General features: G+C 41.5%; 1 protein-coding gene across 25 annotated transcripts in view; it reads right to left on the reverse strand.

The window, feature by feature from the left end:
* foxp1b (forkhead box P1b) overlaps positions 1-27,836 on the reverse strand; it is a 155,400-nt gene that overhangs the window by 14,587 nt on the left and 112,977 nt on the right. For 16 of the 25 annotated variants that reach the window (XR_006376258.1, XR_006376257.1, XM_044181774.1 and 13 more), the window contains 7 exons: positions 22,565-22,702; positions 22,292-22,399; positions 18,658-18,808; positions 12,218-12,407; positions 6,909-7,016; positions 2,455-2,542; positions 1,103-1,186 (listed from right to left, as the gene is read on the reverse strand). Coding sequence is in view for 23 of the 25 variants with exons in the window: in XM_044181774.1 (XP_044037709.1) it covers positions 1,103-1,186; positions 2,455-2,542; positions 6,909-7,016; positions 12,218-12,407; positions 18,658-18,808; positions 22,292-22,399; positions 22,565-22,702 (867 nt within the window). In the remaining 2 variants the exon portion in view is untranslated. The remainder of the gene's footprint in view (positions 1-1,102; positions 1,187-2,454; positions 2,543-6,908; positions 7,017-12,217; positions 12,408-18,657; positions 18,809-22,291; positions 22,400-22,564; positions 22,703-27,836) is intronic. The other 9 variants (XM_044181717.1, XM_044181744.1, XM_044181802.1 and 6 more) reach the window with 3 other exon arrangements.

Genomic DNA, 27,836 nt, shown 5'->3' on the forward strand with positions numbered 1-27,836 from the left:
GAAGATAATAAATTGATCTGCTGTTACATTTATTAAAAAATTTCAGTTGTTCACCTGCAGAAAACTTTGGTGAATCACCACTAAGATATTTTTGTTTCTTTTCTCATCCTGAAAGATTTTAATGTTAACTGACCTTCATTCTGGTGTTGACTTTGATGCCAAACTCAACTTAAACAACATTTAAAATGAAACTACAACTTAATCAAATGTGACGAATGCTGTTGAGATGTTTATGCATAAAAACTGTAACGTTACGTTTCTTGGACAAAATAAATTACACCTTGACCCAAGATTCGCCTTTGTTTAGATCTAATTTTACTAATAACTTTTAATGATGGCTGAGGGTAATTCCTGTCAAATTTGTTAACCAAAAATGAGGATTCATCTGTTATCATAGAAAATCTAAATTAAAATCAAAATCAGCAGGTGCTACTACCACCTATATTTTGGAATGACACTCCTTGACATCAGCTAGCAACCTTAGAATGTTTCTTTCAACATCAGTAAGCAATATCTTATATCTACGTATCACTCAACCAAGAATATCTTATTTTAAGCCCCTACTTGAAATATCTAATTTTAATATATTGCTTCAATTGTTTCATCATGTAGTAATGTTTCATCTTTTTTCTTCTTTTTTGATTATTCTACATGCGTTAGCATGAATTTGTTGTGGGTATTTTAATAAATGTTTCTTATATCTTACGTTATCTGGCAGGAAAGCACTTTTTAACTTTTTTGCCTTTAAAAGCACTACAAATAAATTTGATGTATTTATAAAATAGAATGTCAGTTATTATCACCATTATATTGTTTTCTCATCTTTTCTGTCTGCCCAAATAGGCACTGGTTCTCTGAGGCTGAGATGGGGGCTGTTACAGAGTGTGCATCCAGTTCATCACCGACTCCAAATTAAATCTCGGATGTCAGCAGATGTGGTCCAAACAATATTTACTGCCTCCCTCAAGAGAACAGCTGTTTTTATTTAGCAGATAAATAAGAAGATGGAGGAAGGGATTAATGAATACATGTGTGCCAATTAAGACAAACAAAAGGATGGGGGAGGAACAAGAGAGAGACGTATGACAGGGTTGCTGCTCACCGGCTGTGGGGTGGCTTTGGGCTCCGTGGACTTGACATGAAGGTGTGTCATCATAGCTTGCAGACGCTCTTTGTCTTTTGCTAGCTGTAATGAAGAAAGAGAACATATTCAATGTTTTATGAACAAAAGGGAAAAAATCTATTTCTCTACTTGTGTTAATTCCATACATCCCTTTGCAGCGAAGGCATCTTTTACAATGAGCATTGATCTTTTTGCTCTTGAGCAAAATGATTTTGGAAGCTGTCAACAACTCTGCACTTCAGACAATCTAACTACTGTCTCCAATTCAAGGTTAAAAGATACTGCGCCTCATTGCCAATAACAGGCCCTTTCTACCTGTCTAAAACTCAGCGCCGTCTTAGCTGCCAGCTTAAATTATGGTGATAGGCTGCATGCAGAGGAAGTCTGTGTCTGATAAACCTTCGCTCCACCTCTCTGGTAAATACACCACGAGAGCGGAAATAACAGGACGTTGGCATGGTATTATGTTTGAGCAACTGAACTCTCATTGTTTAAAGTTAACATCCTGTAAACCACAACTGTTTTATACTCATTATCAGTCATTTTTTGGGTATTATGTGGCTAATATGTGAGCCACAAGAGAATGCTGCATACAATCTGGAATACATTACATTCGATCCTTGCTATATTTGCCCTGCAACTGTAGCAGAAGCTAATTAATAAAAATGCAGTTTAATGGAATGGTTGGTTTCATAATAATAATAAGTGAAATCTTATATTAGCATAGTGGCCATTTAACCCACCATCGCCACCCATACACAGACACACATATGACACACTGGGCATTATAATGCCCTCCTAATGGAATGACGGTGAACCATGTCTTTTTCCATCAGTGCATTCTTAATGTACACTTTGTACAGATTTTTCTTTCTTGCAGAAAAAGACAAAGAAAGATCACACATAGGGGAAATGGTATTAAAACCACTGATTAAGTTTTCTGCGGTGGGCTGTTTTCCTTCCACATTGAGCTCCTATCCACACTATGCTGCCGATTCATTTTACCAAGTGTTTTATTGTTGGTGCCAAACAGTTAAAAGTCATAAATAACTTTAAAACCCAGTAAAATTCAAAATGTAATTATCTTCTCTACTTAGCCCCGGGCCCTTCATATATCTTTTCCTGGCTGTCATGCATACATAACACATTTTTAATGACTGATCACTTGCAAATGTACAAAATTATTTTATTCTGCTGCTCGCCCCCCCCCCTCCATGACTGACCCCATGGCTGATATCAGAAGGACAGGGAGGGGTACGGCAGACACTGAGGAAGTGTCAGGAGAAGAAGACACATAAATATTTGGGCCAAAACAAACTGAGAGACAATACCTGCAGCTCCAGCTGTTGTACGACCTGCATTTGCACCCGACACTGGGCCGTGCTCCTGTCATCCAGGGCATGCTCATTGTTAAGATGCCTGGAAAACAAAAAACAGAGAACACACAAAAAAGCTGATGTCAGTTTGACTTTCGCCTTCAGCAGCCTTTTAGATGTAAGAAACTAAAAGTCCTGTGATGTGTGGTTTGATGACGTAATCTGGTAACCGAGTCAAGCACAATTCATAGGAAATAAGTGGTAACATTTTGGTAAATATTATGCATGAGTGTCAACATAAAACTAACAGCGTATTGCAAATATCACGCATACAAAATCTGCAGAACCAGAAGAAATACTTCTTTTAACATACAAGAATGACACTCAATATTTCATGGCAGTCATGTCTGCTCCAACTACAGCTCACAGATAAGAGGGATGATTGAAGAATTTCAGGTTGGACTCCTTTGCTAAATTATGCACCAGTGCCCTAATGCAATTTCTTCTCATTCCAGCTTCCTTTTGCCTTGTTGTATTTGCCCTTTTTGTGGTGTTTTTTCTGTTAATTGTGTCATTAAAATTAAGAGAATTCAAATAAAGCCAGAACGAATGCCGAGGACAACAGGACAAGGAGATGGGATCTGTCACAAACTTGAATTATGGATATAATTATGCACGGTTATTTTATACAGGGAAGATGTTCTCTTTTCCTGTACGTTTATAACTAATCTAAATAAGTAGCTCGCCGGGTAGCAGACAGGGTTTTTTTCTGTGATTTATATAAAATGGAGCTGATAAGGTTCACGAGTGAAGGAAATATGATTGGAGGAATTTTATCAGCAGCCGCATGAATTACTGTTTGAAAATGCTTATGCAGGGGCATTTCATTAATCATTTAATCATAATCCGAGCAGGATGTTTGAACTGATTTCACAAATACCCTTTCATTTCACTACTTCATTATGCTCGCTAATGGATCCAATATATTATATATATCATAAATTATATCACATCTTCGGTGACCATGTAGGTCACTGTCACAAGGCATGTCTGTGTGCACACAGTGGCGCCGGCTGATGGGAGAGAGGTGTGTAACGCGCCTGCCTTTTCAAATGCACTTTTTCTGTCATTTACTGCAAATCAAAAATAGCCAGAGTCGACCTATGAAGGCACAGTGGCAGCGCTGGCGTTATGATAGCCCAATAAATTTGATGCCATTGCTTTATGTACAGACAACACATTTGTGCATTAAACACCACACAGACACTCAGAAAACAGACACATGTGAAGGGAAGGAAAATTGATAGTGCTCTGCTTGAAATGTGAAGGTTTCTGTTCAGCTGCGGTATTTTCAACCTTGAGGTGAATGATTTAAATCGTTATGAGAAACGTGGTCTCTTCCCTCCTTTAGGTCCTCCTATTGTGTTTTGATAATACATTTTTCAAAATGACTGTGATATACATTCAGCACTTGAAGTTAATTATTGTGGCGAGAAAAAAAAAATATTAAAAAGGCATATTTAAAGAAAGCGTGGGCAATAACCCCCATGCTGAAATCAATTCAGACTTCTCTGGGCTTTCCATTTGTTTGAGTCAAATAAATGCCCATTTAATTAAGTAGGTCGGAAAATGAAACTGGTAAACATTTCAGGACATCTTACTAAATTTCAAAGAAGAAAATAATAGGTAAAGACATTTCAACTTCAATTTAACTGGCACAGACTGAATTTTCAATGAAGGTTAGCCTACGTGAGCAGCTTTGGAATTTCTCTGTTCATAGGAGACATGTGCCCTGCTTCTTTTCATCCTTTGTTACATTCCACTTTATTTCTTCTAATGACATGGAGAGTCACAGTGCATAATTAATAGGAAATGAAATATTCAAATGGCCCTAATGCAGCCTTGAGAGGAGTGTCTGGACACGGGAGCAGGGGATATGGGGAATTGACATCGAGAGAGACTATGAACGTTGGCATGTGTCACTTTCTGGACTTCAAATGAAGCCACACTTAAAAGCTCTCCGGCAGGATGACAGTCCCTAATGTAAATTGCCACAATAAAACAAGTTAAATAGACATTCCTGTAACAGTCTGCTTTTTACATATCAGTTAGTTTGCCTATTATTTTTTTTCTTTACAATTTCTAATTATATAGACTGGGCCCAAAGCTTAAGGCTCTCTCTGAGGAAGGTTTGTCATCTTCACTGTTTGGTCTTTACAGGAGTATTTACATTTAAAATGCAGACAAAAATTCTGATGCATATTTCTAATTATTTCTATAGTATTAAAAGTAATTAAAGTATTAAAATATAGCATAGAGTATTAAATTTAATTATCATTAATTTCATGTTTACACCTTTCTTTAAGTATTTCAGTTTTTTGAACTTATTTTATTTTACATTATTTTCTGTCTGGCTTATTTGTGTTTTTTGCAGTGGTACAAGGCTGCATAACGTACGTCGAGTTGAGGTGTGAGAGATGAGTTTTTGTGGTTTCAGCAGACAGACAGTGCAGCACTAGAGGGCACTGCAGTGTTTCACTGGTTCTGACCTCTGACTGGACACTGAAGAGAAGGGTCTTGACCCTCATAAAAACACCAGGCTCCGCTATGAACCCAACCCCGCCCTTCTGTGTGCTGAACCCAAAAACAGGAACAGGGACTTGGTGCTTTGTATTTATCAAGATAGTGCGTGTAGGTATGTAATGTTTTCTTTAAAAGATAGAATAAATACACACACAGTTTAAAACAACATTTCAGTCCTGTGTTAGTTGTTACTGTTGGCGTGTGGAGCTGAAATCTGGTTGACGTTAGAGTCCTCCTCACCTTTCTTTCTCACTGGTACACAGTACACTGTGTTCTGCTGACTACACACTCACACACACACACACACACACACCTCTCTTCACTTATATTTTCAACATTTCTCCCAACCTTTGGAGACCTTTGTAAGAGCATTATAATGCCTGATGTACTCTTTATTTTTGATTTTTGATTGTTTTTGGAGGCCCACAGTATCAGTTGGTAGGTTTCATGTGGAAGTGCTTAAGGGTTTGAGAGTTAACACCTCGGTGAGCTGCTCGCACTCTTGCCTGCTATTAAACAAAGGCAGCTTTGTGGAGACTCTCCCCAAATGTTTTCTTAACATGTTCCAAGCAGTTTGAGCAGGCAACTAAAGTAAACAAGATGTTGCCATGATAAAAACACTTGTAAAAACATAGCAGAGTGCACTTAGAGACTTTTGAAGGGAGAGTTCTACTGGGCACACTGAATTTAATTCCCCTCTCTCTCTAAACAAAGGGTGAGGCAATGTCAGAATACAATAAATAGTGATGGATTTAAGGAGACACTCCCAAAGCTGAAATATGTGTGTGAAAGTGTGGGTGTGCAATACATGGTTTAATAAGTACGTGTCACAGGATGTTTATTAAACAAAAATAAAAATACATGGCTGCCTCTTTTTTCATCTTGCACAGAAACTGTACTGTACTAACAATCTAGCTTTTCTAAAGCACACTGAAAAATGAAGAGGATTCAAAATGTTGACAAAGACAGTCAAAACTTTCAGCTGCCTGTGAGGCGTCTCTCTGCAGCACCTTTCTCTCCTTACGTATGTGAGGAAACCGTGTGTTCGCTGAGTGCTTGTTTTAGGATAATGGAATTGTGTCATATCTTGTTTAAAGTGCGACTAATCCGGGGTGACAGTGAGCCATTGATCTGCTGCCACAATGCAGATGTTTTCATCCTCTCCGTAACCATGGCGCTGTTATGTGTTGGATTACCTAGAGCGCACTGCACACAGGGCTGATTAGTACACCAGGGGTCTGACTCAGATGGGGAAACAGGGTGCAAAACAAAGGCCTGTGTCAGGCTGGACAGGGTCAAACCTGTTACACCGTTCACACTGGAAAGATGCTACACAGCAGATGATGCTGACTTAGCTGGAGCTCTTTAAGTACAGTATACATGGTTAATTTTAACATAGTGCTGAGGTGTGGGCCTTCAATAAAATAAGCAACACAGTAAACCAAAAAAAAACAAGTAAAAGAAGTAAATCATGAGAAAGGAGAGGGAAAGACAAATAAGCCACTGAGAAAAGACACAAAGAGCCGAGCAAGGCTGTCAAAGACACACACCAATCCCCCTGTCCAGGGACAAGGGCAAACATGCAGAGCGCCCTAAGTGTGGGCTGCCACAGATAAACATCCTACCGTTGTTTGTTTGGGAAAAACGGCCCCCGTCACTATGGGAACTGCGCTTATCACAGGAATTAGAGGCCCATGCCGTTCTCAGAAGGAGACCCCGCTACAGTACCCTTGTCAAGAAAGTGCCAACCCAGGCACCCACACTCGGGAATAACAACCAGCTGCACCTGTAGTGCCTCTGAGTCACAGGCGGTCACAAAACTTGTAATTGACCCAACACGAGCACAAACAAACTGTGACAGAACCGTACCTCTGACTTTTACTTACTTGAGGAATGACTGGAAATCATCAAACACTGCCTCACATCCAGGCCACTTGCAAACCCCGTGACCATAGAGAGGGTGACTGTGGTGGGAAGGCTCTTCTAGCGTGGATCTAAAAGAGAAATTTACAGAAAGACAGACAGGTTATTCATAAAAACTGATTTTCTTTGTGTTTTCTGGAACACAAACACGGTTACAGGCCTGTGGTCATATTACATGACGAGGGGTCACAGATGATGGTTTCTCCTGCTAAGCCGGTTGGTACCTCCCTGTGTGTACTGTATGTTGTTTCCACTGTTGTTTTCAAAATGTTGACTTCAACTTGATCTGCGAACCTTGGTCTGTGTGGAATCAGTGTACCTGCGTGATCTCTGCTTGCTTTTCTCTTAAAGACGGGACTCATGTTGTGAAAGCGCAACCAAATCAATATGTAATTATTTAGTATCACTGAGCCATGTTGCTATTCACTTTGATCAAGACTGCTAGGGGGGGGGCTCCCTCAGTCGCTGCTTTTCCTGCGCTGCCTGCTGCAACATATCCCAGAGCCCACCTGGAGGAGTGTGTACCACAACATGAAACCCCCAAAAGCATCAGGCACTTTCACACCGTGCACAAACTGTAAACATCCCCGCCTGGTATCAATTTATATACTGACCAATCCATGTCACCAGGGGCTGACAAGCACGCATCTATGGGGAGCGTATGGCACAATCAGTCTAAATAGCGGGAACATCCCTGAAAAACAAACATCTTCCATATGGCGAGAGGCGTGGAACCACAGCTAACCACAATCAGCGTTGAGAGAAAGCGGCCTGTGTGGAGGCACTGTCTGCTAAGAGAGCAAGACAGGCAGCCATATGGACACAGGCACTATACAAGACACACAACTTTCAGCTACAAGAGCCTCGGGGACTGGCCTATATTGCTACCACCTGTGCTTCTGGTGGCTTGTGAGCGCAACGCTGCTGCTTCTCCTCCAGTCTGAGCCCTGCTCTCTAAGACAACAAGCCAGAGAGGGAGATTCATTACACTACAAACTGTTGTGCTGCCATGCGGGAATAACTCCAACCACTAAAATCTCATTCACATACATATATTCAATAAGAGATAATGTCTAATATTACTACTTCAGGGGACGTCTTTAAGGATAGAGAGGAAAAATAAATACTGAAAATAACATCTTGCATTGCTTAGCCAATCACCCATCTGCTATGATTTAAAAATTGATGTAAAAATGAATTAGTGAAAAAGAAAGTAATCTAACCATGGTGTGCCAATTTTGCAGGATTAAACAAGCTGATGTTCGGATTAAAATCTCATTTGTATCAATGTTAGTAAAGCTGTACCTCAAGTAGGAAATTTTTAAGGTCGTCACAGGTTTCCTTGTGTTATAATTACTTGCTTAAGAGTTCACATTGTTCATAACATGTGATAATTGCATTGCAATTAGGAAGCAGTCAAGCATATATGAATGTGGTTAGCAGCTTTTTTTCTCCCCTTTTCAAAAGTCAGAATTTTTTTTATTCAATTATGAATTATGCATTCACATTAAGACCTCTGTTTCAATACAGCTAATAAATAGATGGCGGAAGACCTATTATAATGAGTTTTTAACAAGGAAATGTGTGGACTGGTGAAGGTAACGCTGGTTTTTAATTTAAAGAGATCCTTTTTTAATTCTTTGCGAGCAGGCTTGTTGGTTCATTCTGTATTAATAAGATATTGAAATGTGGAGTGCGCTGGGAATCAGCAAGCACAATGCGCTGTGAGGGGCTGGCGGCAGAAGAGCCCTTTTAAACGGTGGATGGCTAAACAGTAGTAAATGACAGAATTTACACCAAATGAGCTACATTAGTGTAATAGGAGAAGAGTGTAGGATTCATGGGGTTTTCTCCCATTTGAGAACATCTCGAAGGGGGAAAAAAAGGAAACCGCTTTGCAGTTCCCTGCGTTGCGTTAAATTTGACTTGCACCCACGACAGGTCTGTCAGGATGTTATTATTGTCAGGCAGCCCGGGGGAAGAACACTCTAATGATCTTGTAACAGCGATGAGGAAAACCGTGTCATCAGCTCCCTTTAGAGGAGAAGGAACATTAAAGTGCCTATAGACCCGGACAGAAAGTGTGCAAACCTTCCAGGTGTTGCACTGTGTTTATGTGTAGACAGACAGGAGGAACTGCACACAAAGATGACTTCGACAGCTGCTAGCCAGTTGTTTTCTAGCTCACTTCTTTTGATGAGATGCTTTGGGCCATAAACAAGTCATGATCTATGGCATCGTGTGCTGATGGACTCAATCTATCAGCAAAAGTGGGAAGATTGATGTCCACCATGCTAGGTCAGAGTCTGGCCACAGTGTGTGAAGCCAGTCACAACACTGTCTCTCACTGCTGGTACTAATGTTAGCCTATTCCCTTGTGTCCTCCCCCTCAATCCTCCATCCATGCCAGCAACCCTCCCCTTTTTAACTCTCTAGGCCCTAAACTCGATCCTTTCCTCCCGTCTTCTCTGTGCCACTGCATGGTTTACCCTAAATGATTTAATTATCTTTTCTTTTTTCTGGTGTAAGACAAATGAAAGGCAAGAGTGATGGGAGTGCTGTGCCAAATCTGATTATTTATCTCCTTAACAGATTGCTGTGTTACAGTCCCCGAGCTGTGGTTACTGATGGTTGTTGGGAAGTAAAGTGGGCCAAGCGCTTTGTGAGGATGCACCCCCTTACAAAGCTGATGCAGCATTGTATTGGGAATTTGTGTCAGATACAGATCAGGCACATTTCATTTAAATAAGCAAATCATTGAATAAAGATGACCTGGCTCACAGGGGTATATCTCTATCTATGCATCACAGTTTGTGGGCTGGGAAACAACACAGGCTGACAGATTGAGTGACTCAGGTCCTGGTCATATCCGGGATGTTATTCAGACAATCAGAAATCCCAGCCTGCCTTGCCAGAGTGTTCTTTGAGACAAGTAAAAGCAGGAACACGTGCCTCATCTTTGGTGTGTCAATCCGGCAGTGATTGAATTTCTCCTCCTTCCTTAAGACGGAAGTGCAAAGCCGGTGAGTGATTCCTGTGGATGCACTTAAGGTTTTAGTTGCAGGCGTCGTTGTGCCTGGGCAGATTTTATATGACACATGAAACTAACTACATGGTACTTAGGGCCTGCTGTAAACCAATCTGAAGCCAGTCGGGAAAACAGGCCCATCAGCAGAGAGGCTTGTTTCTGTTGCATGACAAAAGGACTTGCAAAACCGCATCAATTAAAAGTTCATTAAGTTCAGCACTGGGAGGATGAGTGGATGCTCTCTATTTACGCCCAGGCCGGCCCAGCCCATTATCTTCAACCTGATTATTCAAATCCCTGGATTATAACACAGACGTTTTCTCAGAGCTTTGCTTAGAATAATCATACTTAATAATATTTCATTTTTCTTCCCATGGAGTCTGATTAGAATTGAGTCTGCATCATCAAAAGAGAGGAACAAAGCTCTTGATAGTTTTGATAGCGATTTAAGTGTTCCAAAATGAACACAAGAAAGGATTATTGGTTGTGTGAATCTAAATTAGCATCATTCAGCATTTAATAAGGAATGTTTTGTGTTCACTTTGTCATTTATTCTTAGTAATTGCGCATTTGAAACTCTGGGTAGGTAATCCACAGCTTCCTTGAGCAGATGGGCTGGATGAGAATCACCTGCTTGGTTTTCTGACAGATCTAAGATACTGCGAGAATATTCAGACTGAGACTGCCGTCTTCACTTAAGCTTGTGTTAAACTGCTGTTGACATCTTCTTTAATCTCTGACAGTCAGCGCGAGGCAGAGGGGCTGCCAGCACTTGCGTTATGTCTTCTCCGATGTTTCATGGAGCCCTCAGCTGAGGCTGGTTCTTGCCTTTTCCTGCCATCGATGTTCACCTTGTTTGCTTGCTTGCGACAATGTGTGATAGAGTGAGCGAGTCAATATCCTCCCATGCGATTTGTCATTACTACACAAAAACCAGACATTCAGCCAGACACTGGATGAAGGACTGGAAGCCTGTGGATGCTGTCAACTGTGGGTGCAACTAACGCCCATTTTTATTTATTTTTTTTTCTCCAGTGTCTGTGCTGGAAGATAACTTTGAAATACAGTAAAGAGGATAAGTCTGCACAGGTAATATGAATCTGTTTAAAACCGATACCACTGCTTGAAAAGAAATAGCTGCTTTCCATTTGTATCTCTCCATCAGTGAATCATAGTATTTTCTCTCTAAGTCAATCAGATCCTCTCTACAACCTCCCATGCCCCCACTTGCAGCCCCTCTTCACCTCCAAAGGCCTGCTGGTTTACTGTGCTAAACATGTCTTCATCGGAATTGCTTTCATAATGACGCGTAGGTTTTGATCACTGAAACACAAGTCAGATGTTATGCAGTGAGCTCATGGTGCCTGGAGGCTCCTCACTAGCAGTTCAAAGATCAGGCTTTGGTGCAAGAAAACAAGCAAATGTGCAAGATGCCAAATTAATTCCTTCCTTAAAGACCAGACACATAGCTCAGAGAGCAAACACATTTCATAGATGATTCATCCTGGTTTTGAAAATATGATACACCTAGGGTTTGTTTTTTTATAGCATATAAAAGCTTGTTGTTCTTTTTTTTTATTTCTTTTTTATTCCTGAACTGACTGGCTGATTCGACATGTCAACAAGTTCCCAGTATACAAGGAAGTGTTTTTCTTTTCTGAAAAGACACGGGCAAACTAAATGTTTTTTAAGGAAATGCAACTGAAGTCACAGCTGCACTTCCCAATGTGCAACTGAAACAATAGCAGGAGGGGGTCAATACCCTGACCCCCCCATTAATAGTATGGTGATTCCATTTCGACTGTGTGCTATTCTACAAATCCCTGTATTCCTTCCAGGTGTTCCTATGAAATCCCCAGCTGCATCCAGACATATAGAAAAGTGTCATTAATGAAAATAATACTTACAAACTGTAAATTAATAGTAATCTCTATGCAAACCCTATGGGGACATGTCCATCAACTGAGGCCCTGTGAGAAATTCCTATTTTAAATGGGAATATATGGCACATGGGGCTTCTGTTTGCTTTACACGACGACGACAGTGAAGACTGTTTCACCAGTTTAATTACCAGTTGTAGGAAACGTAAGGAACGGCACTTTGAAAAACTTAATTTTAAGCTTGTGACTCTTCACGGAACCATGTTCTCATTGTGAGAGCATGCAAAAGACGTAAGACACACGCAAATAAAAGAAAAGAAAACAAGAAATATATATAAAAGAGCTTGCACAGGGAGGGACTCACCCTTCTCTCTTGTGACTCATGTATTGTCCGTTGGTGGAGGCATGCTGGTTGAGGAGTGGGTTCTTTGGCGGTGCCGGGGATGACAGGTCAAGGCCCCGGTGGCCGTTGTTGCTGCTGCTGTTGTGCTCCTCCTTCACGTGAGCATTTGTCACCTCCTTCCACAGTTGCTGCAGCTCTGCTGGAATCATGCCTGAGACAAACAAATTGGATAATTAAATCAATTAACAGCTAATCCAACTCTCTTCTTCATCACTTAATTAAATCAAAGCGTCTGTAAACAAAGCCGAGTATTAATTAGAAAATATTCCACTACAGGGTAATGCACTGAGAGCTCTTGCGTGCGCCCCTCTCACCGCCACCTCCTTCTCTCCCTCCCATTTTTCCTGTGATCTGAAGCGTGTTTGTATACACAAATCCCTGGCATTCACGCAAATTTCATGCCCAGAGTAAATAATTAACATCCAGACAAGGCATGAAATCTGAATAATCACCATCATTTTCTCTCAACAACAGAGATGTGCAGAACATACACAACAAAAAGTTTACAATAGCAACACTAGAAAACATCCCACCCCTGCCTCCTTGAGAAACAGGACCCTGGGGTAATATTCTCAAAAGCGCATTAATGTGCAAAATACTTAAAGCTCTGCACCGCCTCCAATTGACACAGAAGACTTAAACCTCATTTAACAAGTCAAGCACACTGCAGCTCACACAGCCCTTTGAAAAAAAAAAATCCCTTGAAGAGAGAAAACATTTTTCTGTGTGCTGGAGACACATCTACGGAGTGCACGTGTTTTTTTTCTGCCTATGAGTGACAACAATCCCGACACCCAGGGCCAGAGTCAGGATGAAGAAGGATAATGCTGTGTTTGTGCACCCCACTTTCCATGTCTGAGAGAAGACAGCCTTTGTTGGCACACAATATACATATGTGTCCATCTATGGTGTGTCTGTTACTGTGCTTTCATTTGACACAAATGAGGATAAAGCTGATATGTAAAACAAGATTAACCCTCACGGGTGCAGAATCTTTGGCTGTTTGTATTTTGAGTCAAAACATACTGCATCTGGGTAACCATGATTTTAATAGCATACTGAAAGATCTAATAGGGGAGTATGTGTGGATTTGTATTGGGTATTCAAATCTGTGCTTAAATAAGCCACATGTTTTAAGCATGGTGAAAGAAGCCCTTGGATATATGGTGAATTTAACCACAGAGCAAATGGGCAAGACCGCTCGTTTAACATTACAATTAATTAAATCCATTCTCAAAATGAGCACTAGCAAATGAAAGATGATTTGCACATGCTTATCTACTTGGGTTTATATTCCCCGGATCCCCCCTCCCCGTTTCTCATCACCAGCTCTATAGATACCAGAAGTGCTCCTTTCAAGCACCAGATTGTGATACATTGTGTGCAAAATGCTTAGTCTTAATTTATTCCTGTTGTGGAAAATAACTGTGAGGTGAAGATCTCAATACGATCAGCAAAAATATTTTTAATTTGATAAGCTACTAAAGATTTTAATTATGCTGGTAATGGAGAACATTGGCCTAATGAGGCGGAGGACTCATGAGAGAAGCAGGGGCTAAGAACTGTGAAATGAGTCTGATAGGATTGCTGTAAATTCACACTAGATCGTTTGCATATCAAAGAGCAGGAAATGATTACAGGACAAATCAATAACCTTTCCACGTTCCAAGGAGCGTCTTTCCTCATTCGAATATTTCAACACCCTCGCTCTATTCTGCCTGCCTGTATTCTCCCTTATTCTCTTCAATGCCTTCATGTGCCCTAATCGAAGTGCACGTCCATGACAGGCTAAACATGCTTAATACTGCGGCCTGTGTTATAGCATACTAATCCATTGCTTGCTGATTTCCAGTTACATTTTATCAAAGGCTCCATTGTTGATTTGATGCTATAAGGAGACTTTGGAGCAAAAGTTGTTTTTGTTTCTTTTTTCTTCTGTGATCGCTGGTTTGGAAGCGGAAGGTCACTGGTGATGCGTGTGTCCTGCGCTCCGACAGCGGGAACAATCATTTTCCCCCCACTTGGTGCCCGGTGACAGTGGGCGATGTATTTTTAGCCCATGTGCTTGACAGGGCGGCCCACACTGGCTCAATTACCCAGCAGTCCTGGTGACCCCGACACCGCTGTTTACTCAGATGAAACCGCAGCGGATAGACCGGTCTGATGAGAGAGGTAACGGAGTGGGACCAGGCTGTCTCTTTCTGGATCTAGTCTGTACTTTTATTGCTCTCTGTTCGCCTCTTCCCTCTCGGTACTCCTATCTAACCCTAACCTCTTCAAACTCAACAACAGCTATGGCTCATGATTCCACATAAATGACAATAAAATATCATTACACAAATGTCTCAGAGGGTATTATATTTTGTGTTTGGACAAAATGCATTGAGTTTCTCTCCATTTGATTACTGTGGGACACATAATGACATGATCTGTAAACCCTCTTTCTTGGGTCCCCAGTTTGTCCATCCTTTAAATGCTGGATTGGTTTATCTTTCCTCTTTCCATTTTTCAACACAACTATTCCACTCATTACGACTGGGAAATACGGACAAGCACTCTAAAAAATGTATGTTGTTGGGACACTTGATTGATCACCGGCCTCCCAACTCAATTTTACCTCTGCAGGTAGCTTTGGCACAGAGACAGGCCGAGCTCTTCAACCTTTTCCTGTCCTTGTCCCCCTGTACCCAGGTGACCATGTTCAAGCAAGCAGAAAGTTGATTTAAGGTTCATAATGACATCAGTTGCAGGCCATCATCCCCCAAATAAAAAATGGCCCCCAGTGCGCCGGGCTCTTTAAACCGAGCTGTTACTTCTCACACACAGCGCCGGTGCCATGGGGGGACAGTGACATCGCTATTAGTTTATTGTTCCGTCAGGCTGGGACCTTTACTGCACCCCTGTTTATGTTGCCGTAATCACTGGCCTGCTGATATGCACCCCTTAGGCCTGAAATATATCTTGCCCTAATGCTGCAGGAACTATTACCAGTAGCCCTCTGCTGGATGTATCAATCACTGACAGGTCAGCTGCATTACCCACCGCTGTCCCTGATGTGCTGCTGTTCTGTGAGCACTTCATGGCTCTCCACATTCTTTGCTTTCATATTACCAACAAATTTGTCTTGTCACTGTCCCACTGGCCTCTCCTAGACAGCTTAAATGATGTTGTGCAGCTACAAGAACTCACTCACTCACTCACTCTTGCAGAGCAACCTCGGAGTGTGAGCGATTTAGCCAGGATGTGCACAAACACTGCCCACCTCTGACACACACACACACACACACACACACACACAGCCACGCATGTGCATAAACATGAAAACACGCACATACAACACCTGAGCAATGTGAGCTCGAGCAACCACTGACTCACTTATCAGGTCAAGAGGACAGGCTTTTTGTGAGGAGGGGGGTGGATCAAATTTATATTTATGAGAGTTATATCCTCCCCAAACACATTGTTGTAATTTATAACAGATACCGTCTGGCCGCTTCCAAGACTTTGAACATTAATGTCAAAAGAATTTACGAGAAGAGAAACAAATTATACTCCAGATAATGTGAGCAATTTTTTTTCACTCAAACCTGCTATCTACAAGTTTATACTTAATTAGAGCTATCAAATTTTTGAAAAGGTAATTCAAATGCATTCCTTCAGTCCATCGTTTTGGCAGAAAAAAATGGGCTGTAGTCTGTCTCAGCCAACAATGTAGAGGGAGACTGATGCAAAACTGAGCTGTAAACTGCATCATAGTACCCAAAAAAACAACTGCGGATTGTTTTCTTGAATTACTGTGCTACAGTGACCTTATTATTTGAAAACCTTTTGTTCCTTTCATTGTCTCAGCACATGAAGAAAGGATACAGTGGATTTCATGCGATAACAGTGGCTTTTTAAAATAATTATATTGATATCTACATTTTGAAATGAAAGAAATAAAAATCATCAGTTAAAAAGTCATTCCAATTTACTGCCCCCCAAGTTTGAATCCATAATCACTGGGACCGAAACAGAGCAGATCAACTCATCACTTCCGACGCAGTACTAACTGCTAGCTGAATATTGCAGATTAGATCTGAGCACCATAGGCCTGGCCCGCTGATGCATGAAAGAGTTTAGTGATGTGGAAAACAGAAAGGTCATCAATAACTTCAAACAGTCAAGCAGAAAATGTGTAGAATAGGAAGACAAACTGGGGGCCTGAAGCACTAGCCTAAGTGTTGTAACAGCTGTCGGAGGCACAGAGTTAACCGTCAATGGATTGCAAGGGCAAACTAACCAGGTTCGACTGGTCGTAACAAACTGAAACAAAACACAAATTGTACATGGGGAGATTCAAACCACACCTTCAGGAAATGATTGTTTAGAGTACAATTCATTTCAATACATTGCTGAGTGTTGAAAACACTACAAATATTTCCTCTGTAACTTCATTATGTCTATGACACCTTATTGGGTATGGTGATGCACTGTAGGAGGCTCCAATGATTTATTTATTTTTTTGTCATTTGTTGATACAACTTAGGGACAAACGAAGCATATTGTGTGATGCATGGATCCTCCTTGTTAATGCAAATAATAATTTAAATCACTATTTTAACAATATTAACCGTGCAGCCCTAACAGAGCATAAAAGAGTCAACAGACCTACTCTCCTGATAAGATAGATGCCTTGGAGGTATTTGATGAGAGCATAGTATAAACAGGATGTTCTGGGGCTGTTGTGAAATCCATCAAGAGTACAGGACCTAGCCATATCACCCATATAATGCTTTACTCAAAGGGTGTGTGTGTGTTTGCCAGACATCTGACACAGAGCAACTCAGCAAAGCACACTCACAACACGGCAGCGCTCCACGCCTGTGCCCATGGCAATCGTCTGCGAGTGGATGAGTGATTCCATACCCAGTCCAAACAATAACACCACTGTACAAACCGTGTTTGTGTTTGCCTATTACCTAAGCACCCCCCCAAACACTCCCGTTTTTATCGCCCTTATCTTGTTATTTCAAAACTGTTTGTCTTAGCTGGGAATGAATAGTCAGTGTCATGTTCTAAAACCCTTATGACGCCGTCTTTGTCACAAAGCGACCACTCCTTAACAAAATATTAAAGAATAAATAAAGAAATAAACTTCCTGGCCAAACAACAAGTATTGACTCCCTGTCAAGTAGCAGGCAGTTTCACAATGACAAGTTCACTGGCAGTTTACGAACAATAGATCCAGTCTTCGTCCAGGCTGAAGGAGACTGCCACAAGGATGCCAATCACAGATACAGCACAGAGAGCTCAAGGACAAAGCATGGACATCACACTATCTCCATTTCGGAACAGTGGGATATTTTACTTCTGAAGTTGATGATGATAATAAACAAAGCATAGCATACGAGAATCAAACTGCAATGGTACTGTAAGAGGCAGGAGATGCCACTTAGTAAATTAGAGAGAGTGAGGATTTACATTAGGTGTGTCCTGAATCAGTGATCAGTGGTTACATGCTTAAGTGGTGCATTGTTCAGTTTGACTAAGTAAATCTGTACAGGTATTGTGGCATTAACAGTAGCAGAATATACAGAGATATACACCTACACAGGCTGCAGTGTTAAAATAGATTGCTGGTAAAACTGGTACCTGAAAACTTAATAATCTTATTAGGGGTTTATGTTTGTGAAGACCCATAGGAATACTGATATTTTTACAGTGAGGCGGCTTTTAGTTTAGTTTGTACCGAGATCAGTATAAACAGGACCGTCTGTGTGCCAAAAAAGTCAAATGTTTCTCTCACAACTGTTAGAGATTAAAGACCCGTGAAACAACATTCTTCTTCATGATGATCATGTGACTCAAGTGAAAGCTAGCTCTCGTCAAAATGATTTTAGATGTGTTAGCAGGCGTCACTGTACCTTTTACAGACAGTTGATTAAAATCCTCCTACACTACAACTGAATACTTTCTCTGCTTTTAACAGGTTTGTGAGTAGAATTTTCCTTATTATAAAAACACAGTCACAAGTTATGTTCAGGGAACAACTCCCATAATAACAGGTGGCGGAAATCAACTGACCAATATGGACTTTTTAAATACAAAGCCAGGATCATCCAATATATCAATAAACAGATGTATTAGCATAACCCTAATCTCTTTTTGTTTTATAACCCAGACTCTAATGTGTACTCAACAGCAGGCCAAATCTTCACTTTACATCAGCAAACAAATGTTAGCACTTCCAAATATATTGGAGGTAAAAAGAGGTGTTGGATCATCCCCAGACATAGTTTTGTTGCAGTGTTCTGTTACCATAAATGCTCCCGTTGAGCAGTTGAGGAGTGATGGACAGGAGATCTGACAAGTGCTTTAGGCTAGTAGTTCAGTACAGTGCTGTGATATTTGGTACTGACCCTGAGTGAGGGAGTGCAGTGGCAGGCCGGTCTGTCCAGGCTGGATTGTGAGCAGCCCTTGCCTCTGAAGGTTGAGCAGATGCTGCTGCTGGACCTGCTGAACCTGCAGGAGTTGCTGCTGGAAGGCCAACTGCTGTGCAGACACCTGCTGCTGGGGGCACACACACACACACACACACACAAAGATAGAGAGAGGCACACCATCAGCAAACACACATATATATATATATTGAAGCATAACAGCCAGTGCAAACATGTAAAGCTGAATTTCAAGTTTGTACATTACTGGATTCATGTATGCCTTGGAAGAAAAAAAGTTAAAGGCCACAGAGTTCATAGTTCAGGTTGTAAAATATAACACTTTAGAACAACACGTTCATTCACAAAACACAAAGTTAATGGATTTTGCGCTTGCTAACACACAATAGCACAGTGTAATTTTCATAAATTTTGCCTTTACTGTGGGTTTGCCTGGGCCCACTTAAGACAGGTACAATATACATCTCTCTCTTTCTTAATTAACGAGGAGTCGGGAGGCAAATGACAAACAATGAAACAACATAGTTAATCATTCATAATAAGAGCCACAGGAATTTAATTACAGCCATTCATAATTCAGCAAACAACGTGTGACTAAATCAAAGTGCTTAATAACCACCCTAGCAACTCTCCCAACTCTCCCAGGCATGGCGCTGAGCTCAGGGATACACTCTTCCCCCAACCAGCGCAGCAAGCAATGTTCAATGACATACTGTGGACTGACTGAGAGATAGCTGTTTTGTTGATCTAACTGTGCTACGTCTGTTTCATCAAGGAATTTTTAATGAAAAGCTGGTGTGTCTTTACTGTCTTAGAGGTTAGGGGGAAAATCTTGGCTCTGGTAAGTGAAACGTGTGAAAAAGTGATATGACAGTAGAGAAGAAAATGGAAAGGAGAAAAAGACAAAGTCAGAATAATAAATAGAAGGAAATGATCTAATATCCCCAATCTCCTACAAGTCAAAACAAATGAGAGATGTTATTTAGATAACAGGGGCACAGAGGAGAGAGATTACTTTTAACCCTTCCATCAGTCCCTGCTCTCAACAAATCCGCAGTCAACTCACCAAAATGTCTAACATTACCAAATAAACAATGCGATCTATCACGACACTTTCTGTATTTTCTAATAGATAAGGATAAAATAAGCATGCCCGAGACTCAACAGGATACCAAGCCTGTTTATGAGTATACAAGGCCAGTTGTCAAGAGGGTGGGAGGAGCGGAGGGGGCACTAAAAGCAGTGCAGGGGCTGCCAAGCTGTGCACCGCACCCTTTTACCAAACACAGGATACACCACTTTGTTTACTACTCACAATTGAGTGCATACAGAAAAGGTCTCTGTGCAAGGTGGCTGTCAGGTCACTTGCTGGCGGCTCTGAAACCACTGAAACAGCCAGATAAAACGCGTCCCCTCCACCCACCCCCGTTCGGCTTGTCAAAGGGCCTAGCGGCCTTCCTTTCCCTTCCTCTCCCTCCTCCTGCCCCACACCCTGCCTGCTGCTCCTGCACTGACTCACTAAAAATAAAGCTCTGGACAGCACTGGTCTATTACAGCGAGCAGTGTCGTCTCATTGGATCAATCGGGGGGGGGGAGACGCTTTGACAGTGGTAGCAGAGAGTCATAATTGAGGAGTAGCCACATTCATTCACAGGCTCATGTGTGATCTAACCCCAAATGAGCTAAGAGAAAAGTGAGAGAGCGAAAAGAGAGAGAGACATGATAGAGATCTCACAGAGGTTTCAGGAAAATTCGGGATGCAGGCGGCCTGTGATCTTCTCTGATCTGTCCTATTTATGAAAGGTGGTTGTTTCTTTTTTCTCTTCCATCAGTGTGAGAAAAGTTTCTAATGTCTTCAGCGGATTTCAGTGGTGTTCTCCAGCGCCTCCCTGACAGCCTGAGACAAAGATAATAGTGCTACGGGGGTGGGAGTTCACAAGGAACAATGTCTTTCATCAAAATGCTAAATAAAAGGAGGGTGGCTTTTCAGAAAAAAAAATAGGAAGAAAGAAAAATCGAGTATTGCAAATGAATTTAACTCTCTCCCCTTCCCATTTTTTTTTTCTTCTGGTCCCATCAGCTGACAGGAGCTCCTGTGCGCTCCCAGCATGGAGACACATTAAAAACCCCAGACCCAATAGACCAAATAAGAGGTTAACAAGAAGTGGCACGAGGGAGAGAAAAATACAGTCCCTGACAAATGATAAAGAGTGGCACTGGCAGGCCTTTATTGTCAAGCTTCAAATATAAAGTTAAAGATCTTTGAAAAACTAAATTTTGATGTCTTTAAAATAAAAGAGGCACAAAGCAACAACAGGGGGTTATTGTCTGGCAGCCACAGGGGAGTCACTGCGTAATTCTTATTCTGTCTTTTGATGGCTGCTCGAAATGCGACTGAAAAAACAGAGAGCGATGGGGAGAGAAAGAAAACATCAGCAGAGGGGGAGAGCCTCTCGAGGCTGCATCCATTTCCTGTGATCATACATAATATGCTTCAAAAGTTGTTTTTTCTTTTATTCTCATGCTCCATTCAACTGATCAATTGCACCTCCTTGCCACCCCTCCCTCACCTCCCCCCTCTTTTCTCCCTTGCTCCTCTAGTGTTTACATCAGATGCGACTTGGTGACAGGCCCTATCTGAGGCCGAGGAGCGCTGCTGTCATGTTGATTTATGGGAGCATCACGCCACAACTTGTCCAAACTGAAGCCCGCAGTTCATTAATTAGGGAGCTACGACTTTGAAGTTGGGAGCTTCGACAGCACACGAACGTGTGTGAGTGTGTGCATGCGTGGATGTGTGTGTGTGTGTGCTTTTAACATTGGGCTTAATTTTCTATACTTCCGCTACTCTCCAAACATGGAACTCAATGGGGACAAGAGCAAAAATTCTCAGATTGTCTTTGAACTTGTTCTGACCGCACAATAATAATTTGCTTTGTCCACAGTGATGCCTGTATCCTCCAGTCATTAACACGCATTAAGCTGCTGCCTATGAGCAAGCCCTGCTGTACTGGAGGGAGTGAAGGAGAGAGAGAGCAAAAAAGATGGGAGAGGAAAAAAAAACACAGGCAACAAAGCTGGGAGCACTCTCTGCACTGATATCTCACAATTACATGCCTTCTCTTCCTCTGCCATTTCCATGTTAATTACCAAGAAAAGCCTCTCAGATTTATATGCTCCGTGTTGCTGCCTTTCTCCCTTCTGCCTTTCATTATGTCCTACATGAGGCTCCCAGGCACGGTCATTTCTTTGTTGCAAAGGACACTTGTTTACTTGAAAAAAAAAGAAAAAAGAAAAAACTACAACAATGGACTGAGGCTCAGGCTCTATAAAATATTATACATTTAATGTGGAGACGGTTTGAGAAAAAGAGACACTGTGTTCTTAGCACAGTATCAGTCAGTTGTTACCATTTATCCAGCAAGTCTGACATGCTAATCAGAAGCATGAGTGCACTTGATTCTCCCCCTCTCCTCTCTGCTTTAACCACAGTCTGGAAGCAGATGGGGTTGAGGGAGGGAGCACACATGCCTTCCATGCTCTGTCTGGCCAAAGGGTTTGGTAATGGCAGGCAGTTGGAGTGATGTCAGCCTACCTCTTTACTCTGCTTGCTGCCCGCATGCTGCTGCTGTTGCTGCTGCTGCTGTAAAAGCTGGAGGTGGAGCTGTTCCTGCTGCTTCTTGTAGAACTCTTGGAGTTGCTGCTGCAGAAGAGGTAGGAAGGTGACATGTGAGTCTGTCATTCATATACACTCAGCAGTGGGTTTTGTGAGATTTTTTTTTTTTTAGCCCAAACTTAGACATCCACCGTTTGAAACATGCGATGCCTTGTATGACAACATTATTCATGAATGTCAGGTGTACATTACCTGCTGTAACATGAGGGCCTGTTGCTGCTGGAGAAGAACCTGGAGCTGCTGAGGGCTCAGGACTTGCTGCTGAAGGATCTGCTGCATCTGCTGTGGAGTTATCACTTGAGGTGTCATCATAGCCACTGACACTGGAACCTGCAAAGACACAAAACGAGCAGATAGATGTCAAAAAACACAAAGCCACTAATACAGTACAAAAGGAATGCAGAAAACATAAAGCGAACCATCCTCTATACCCGCTTAGTCCTAAAGCCTATCCCAGCATGCAGTAGGCGAAAGACTGGAGATCACTGACAAACTCTGGTCAAATATGGAAAAAAATGAAGGCTGATGACTTGCCAGGGATAAATACTGCTCAACAAAAAATAAATAAATAAATAAATAAATAAATATATATATAAATATTATATAATATACTGTATATAAATGGCCCCTTGCTTTTGACTGGATTTTAGGAATTGTCATCTTGATGTGTTATAAGCTGCACATGCCCTCCAACAAACACACACATTTCAACCCCTCTAACCGTTATGACACCACACCAGACTGAGGCGGGGTAAAGGACACAAGACAACAAGGCGTGGATCATGCCTGTGGAGTAAACTGCCAGCGTATCCACCTCAGCCTCGATCCTCCGACCCCGCACACAACCCCTCAACACCCACTGATGTGATCTGCATCTGCTGTGATGCTTCTCAGAGCTCGCCGTTTATACAACATGGCGAACACGCCATACCTGAGGACGTGAAAGATTGCCTCAAAAAAGCTGCAGTTCGCTCGTCGCACACGCACGACATGTCATGTGAGAACATTTCATTAGAGACGCTGTCAACAGCGATCTATTATTGTGAAGATATAGAGTGCCTGGAGGAGGGGCCATGGTGACGAACATGCAGGCCTCTAACTAACTCCCAGTAGAAAGGTGTGAGTGCATGACTCCTCAAAACAAGTGATTTGTTGTGACACTGAAAGAGCCCCCACAGTTGTCAGGGTCCCTTAATTGCTCCGGCGGCATAGAGGACTCCGAGTGTGTCTGGGTGCTGCCACTCACAGCTTTGATGTGCAATACCATTAAAAGCTCCTTTCCTTGACACTGGGATGACAAACAGCAACTAAGATGTACTTGATAGTGCTGCGTCTTTGCAGCTGTTAACATGTTTTGGCGCTCGTTCTTTTGTGTATGCGCACATTTACATTAGTATGTATGTGCATAAGTGTGTGTTAAAATGGGCTTTGTGTCTCTCAGGCTGATGTCAGCAGCTGATAGAGCGGACATAACGGGTGACAGTCTGTCTTTACCAAGGTTACCCAAATTGTGTGGCCGCCTTACAGCTAATGACACCCTTTGAATTTTTCATGCATTTCTGAATGTAATTTTGCTGTTAAAAATCTCGTCCGGTAACTAAGGGGCTTTTCTTGACACACACCCTGCATGCATATCACCTTATTCATTCTCCCCACTGTAGCATAAAACAAAAACAAAGCGCTGCCATAATGAACAGCTTGTACTGCAAATACAGAGGAAAGGGCAGTGATGTCAAATAGGACAGACCAGCTTTGACGCTCTCCGTTAACTTTATTGAGCAGTGCCAGACTGCACTGTGCTGTGTTCTTCCAGCCCCAAGAGAGTGAAGGAGGTTCAGTCCCACCCAGGACTAACACACACTTCACATTTCTCATCTCCAGCACCAGACGTAGGAGCGCAAGGAGGAAAATGCAATATTAATTCCCCCCTGTATTATGTCTTAATATGCAGTTCATCTTGACTTTTGCACATGACTTGTCCTGTCATTTGCATAGCCCCGGCCTCCCATTTCCTAATTTCACAGTCATTATCCACGGAAGTCTTTTTTTCTGGGCATCGCTAATTTTGATGAACTATTTTGAAGGTCAACCAAGCAGCCCTGTCTTGCTGACATGCAAGCGCCATACGCGATGTGATATATAGTTCCCGTCTAAACATGACATTTACCACCCACGCACACCGAGGATAAATAATAATGCCGCATTTTTTTGAAGCTTTACTTTAACTGCATGCATTAAAAATCGACTCCACACTTGTCATGCTCTATTTTTTACTACCGTGTTAAAGCTGTAAATTTAGTCTTATTTTCAAATACATAATCATTTTGTCATGCCATATTATATAGAGTGTGATGTGAATAAACGGAGAGCGAACTCCAAGTTAACACAGATTTTACACACTTAACCAGCTCTCAATAGCTGCCAATTTCATTACAAATTACACTGAGGTTCCCTTCAATGTAACTGTCTTTACACCTTGGGTGTATATCTCATCATGGTTTCACACTTCGCCTTGTCAGGAGCATCTGGCTCACTGTAACTACAGCTAGAGCAGCTTCCTCTGTGCACAGCCCCAGCAAGAAGCTATTACAGACCCCCATTTTATTACCCATTACTACTGAGGTCATTAGCAGCAAGAGGGATTGTATGCTTCTTAACCTATTGATCAATGTAACTACTACCATTTAATCCTGTGCTGAAGGAGTGAAAATCTGCCTAAGACTAGATCCTATTGAGAGGAAGGGCGGGAGGGAGCACTTTAACTGAAAAATATTGCCCTGGCCGCTGTATCATGCCCATTTAACGCAAACACTGTACGCCAGTCGCCATTTAGAGCACTCCCATATGGTGCACTCCCTTATCTTTTGGATAACATCATGACTCCAGATGATCCACAAAAATATATCACCATCTAAAGATAGTCTAAAAGGAGACTCGTACTGGGCTAATAACTGGAGGGATCCACTGAGCCCAGCTCTAATCTACTCTACCAATATGAGGGTGTGAAAAAGAGGACATTCTGAGGATGCCAGAAATAGCTGACGTTTATGAATTTCACAAAGGTGTGGTGCTCTCCAGGTGCCTCTCATACATAAACTTTCAAACCTGGAACATTCTCACACAGCTGCAGAGTGACTGGAGGCAATATACTGTACCAGCACAGGCCTGATGGCCAAACACAAACAAACACACTCACAAATCTAAACTGTGGCAACTGTCACAAGCACACACAGGCACATAACACACTGTATGTGAGCAGCAAAACCATATTTTCCATATTGAGTAAGAACGTGCCTGTATTGTATATTCAGTACAAAAATTGATATGGAATAAAGAACAAAGTATTTAAAAACAAAATGAAACATGATTAATTGAAATGTTTTTTTCAATTTAAAACAAAAAAATATTCCTTTTTGTCAAAGACTGGGATCGTTCATATCATAATTCTCTGCACCACCTCTGACCATGCATCAACACACACACACACACACACACACACACACACACACACACACAGTATAGAAATCATTTGACATTAAAGGGCACCTACAGTAAGCCAACTTCTCTTTGTGCATCACTACTCAAGAGAAAAAGCACAAAAAATGCTAATCTAATGAGGGAACACAAACCGCAGATCTGAAAACGTTAGAGAGTCACTGATTTAGAGTTAATGAAGACGCTCCCCAAGCACCCCCCCCATCACAAGTCAAAGGTCAAAGCCTGGTGAAAAGGAGTGGAGGTGAACGAGGTTGTAAGATAGCCGCTTTCCCCGGCACTGAGGCAATTAAGAGGAACAGAAATGAGGGACAAGGAGGTGAATGTCAGTGAGATCGGCACAGACATTTCACTGGCTGCAAAGGTGTAGCCAGGCTGAAAGAAAAAAAGAAAAGAAGAAGAGAATTATCAAATTTTCATTTGTGCTCCCTGGGGTCATCTTGTTTTGGAGGGGCATCAAATGGAATGGAGAAGTAAAAAAGAAATAACAAGCCCTAGAGAAATCACCGAGTCTAGTCCGTTTGATGCTGTTGTTTTACCTTGGCCTGCAGTGGCACAAGGAAACGACTTCCCATCCTGACTATGATCTCCTGCATGAAAATGTCGCCGAAATGAGGATTTCACGGGAGCTATTGTACTTAAGTGATGTGTGAACATAATTAGTCGTCGACAAGACTGGAAAGACTAATTCCATATTACCCATTCAGGTTGATTGAAATCTCTGAGGTGGAGAGCATTTATTTCCCTCTAAAAAATAGACTCAATATATTTACACCGATAACCTTTTCCCCTAACAATACTAATAATAATAATATATAATATATAATACAATAATAATATCTTCATATATAAATTGTTACAAACATAATTTGTGTAAAAAAAAAAAAAACCCCAAAACATTTTGGATCCTAGATTCTTCAGAAAGCCTAAAAAAAAAAATATTAAAAGGAGGACAGAACTACCCATCCCTACATGTGTTAAGAGTGCTAAGACCTTAATTCCTTCCTCGTCATCCACAATCAAGCTGTTTGAAAAATGTTTACAGCTCAGATAAACAGGATAATCAAAGCAACATTTCGTCTCCATTTACCATACATTATATATTCTGAATTAGGTGTAGGGGTGTGAAGGTGCTGGGGCTCAAATTATTTGCAGCAACTGTAAAAACAAAAGTTAAGATTGCGTTTTAATTCACTTTTCGACTACAAACAAACAGATTTTCACCGGAGCTGGTCCCAGTGTCGGGTTTAAACAAACAAACTGAAGTGAGTGAGCCCAACAATAACAGCTGAGCTGTGAGCTGGACGCTGTTTCCCACACTGGAGGCAGCCACCACTGCAGGTGACCACTGCTGAGGGGAGAGCACACAGGGCACCCGCCCCCCGAACACACACACACACACACACACACACACACACACACACACACACCTTTGCATCACCATCATGTTTTAGTATAGCATACTATTTTTATTTCAAAAAATGTATTTGTGATTTTATTCTACAATAAAAGAATCAAGGTAATTTCTTGTAAAAAAAAAAAAATCATTATTAATATTAAAGTGGTAATATTAAAATAACACTAATGCAGGTATTTATTCTTGGGTTTTTTTTTTTTTTTTTTTAGAAGTGAGCATTTCCAAGCACAAACATTAAAAAAAAAAGAATTTAGGTTCACAAAAAAAAAGTGCTTTGTTACATTTTGACGTGTGACTCAGTGTCCTGTCACTCTTTTTGACCTTTCAAGCCACACCTCCAAGGGCGTATTTCACAGCCACGAGGCGTTTGAGTTCTGAAACCTGGCTTACAAATTCAGGGTGACAACTACTTTCCCGGAAACGTACGATCACCGTTGGGGTAAACTGCGTGCCCCTGATCTATGGTTTACCAGCTCTACACAGTTACGCAACGATGCACGTCTTTAGATGTATTATTTGAGTCAGTTGAGATTTAATTAAGATCACAGCCTC

The sequence above is a fragment of the Siniperca chuatsi genome, linkage group LG2, assembly GCF_020085105.1.
Source record: "Siniperca chuatsi isolate FFG_IHB_CAS linkage group LG2, ASM2008510v1, whole genome shotgun sequence".
Taxonomy (NCBI): Eukaryota; Metazoa; Chordata; class Actinopteri; order Centrarchiformes; family Sinipercidae; genus Siniperca; species Siniperca chuatsi.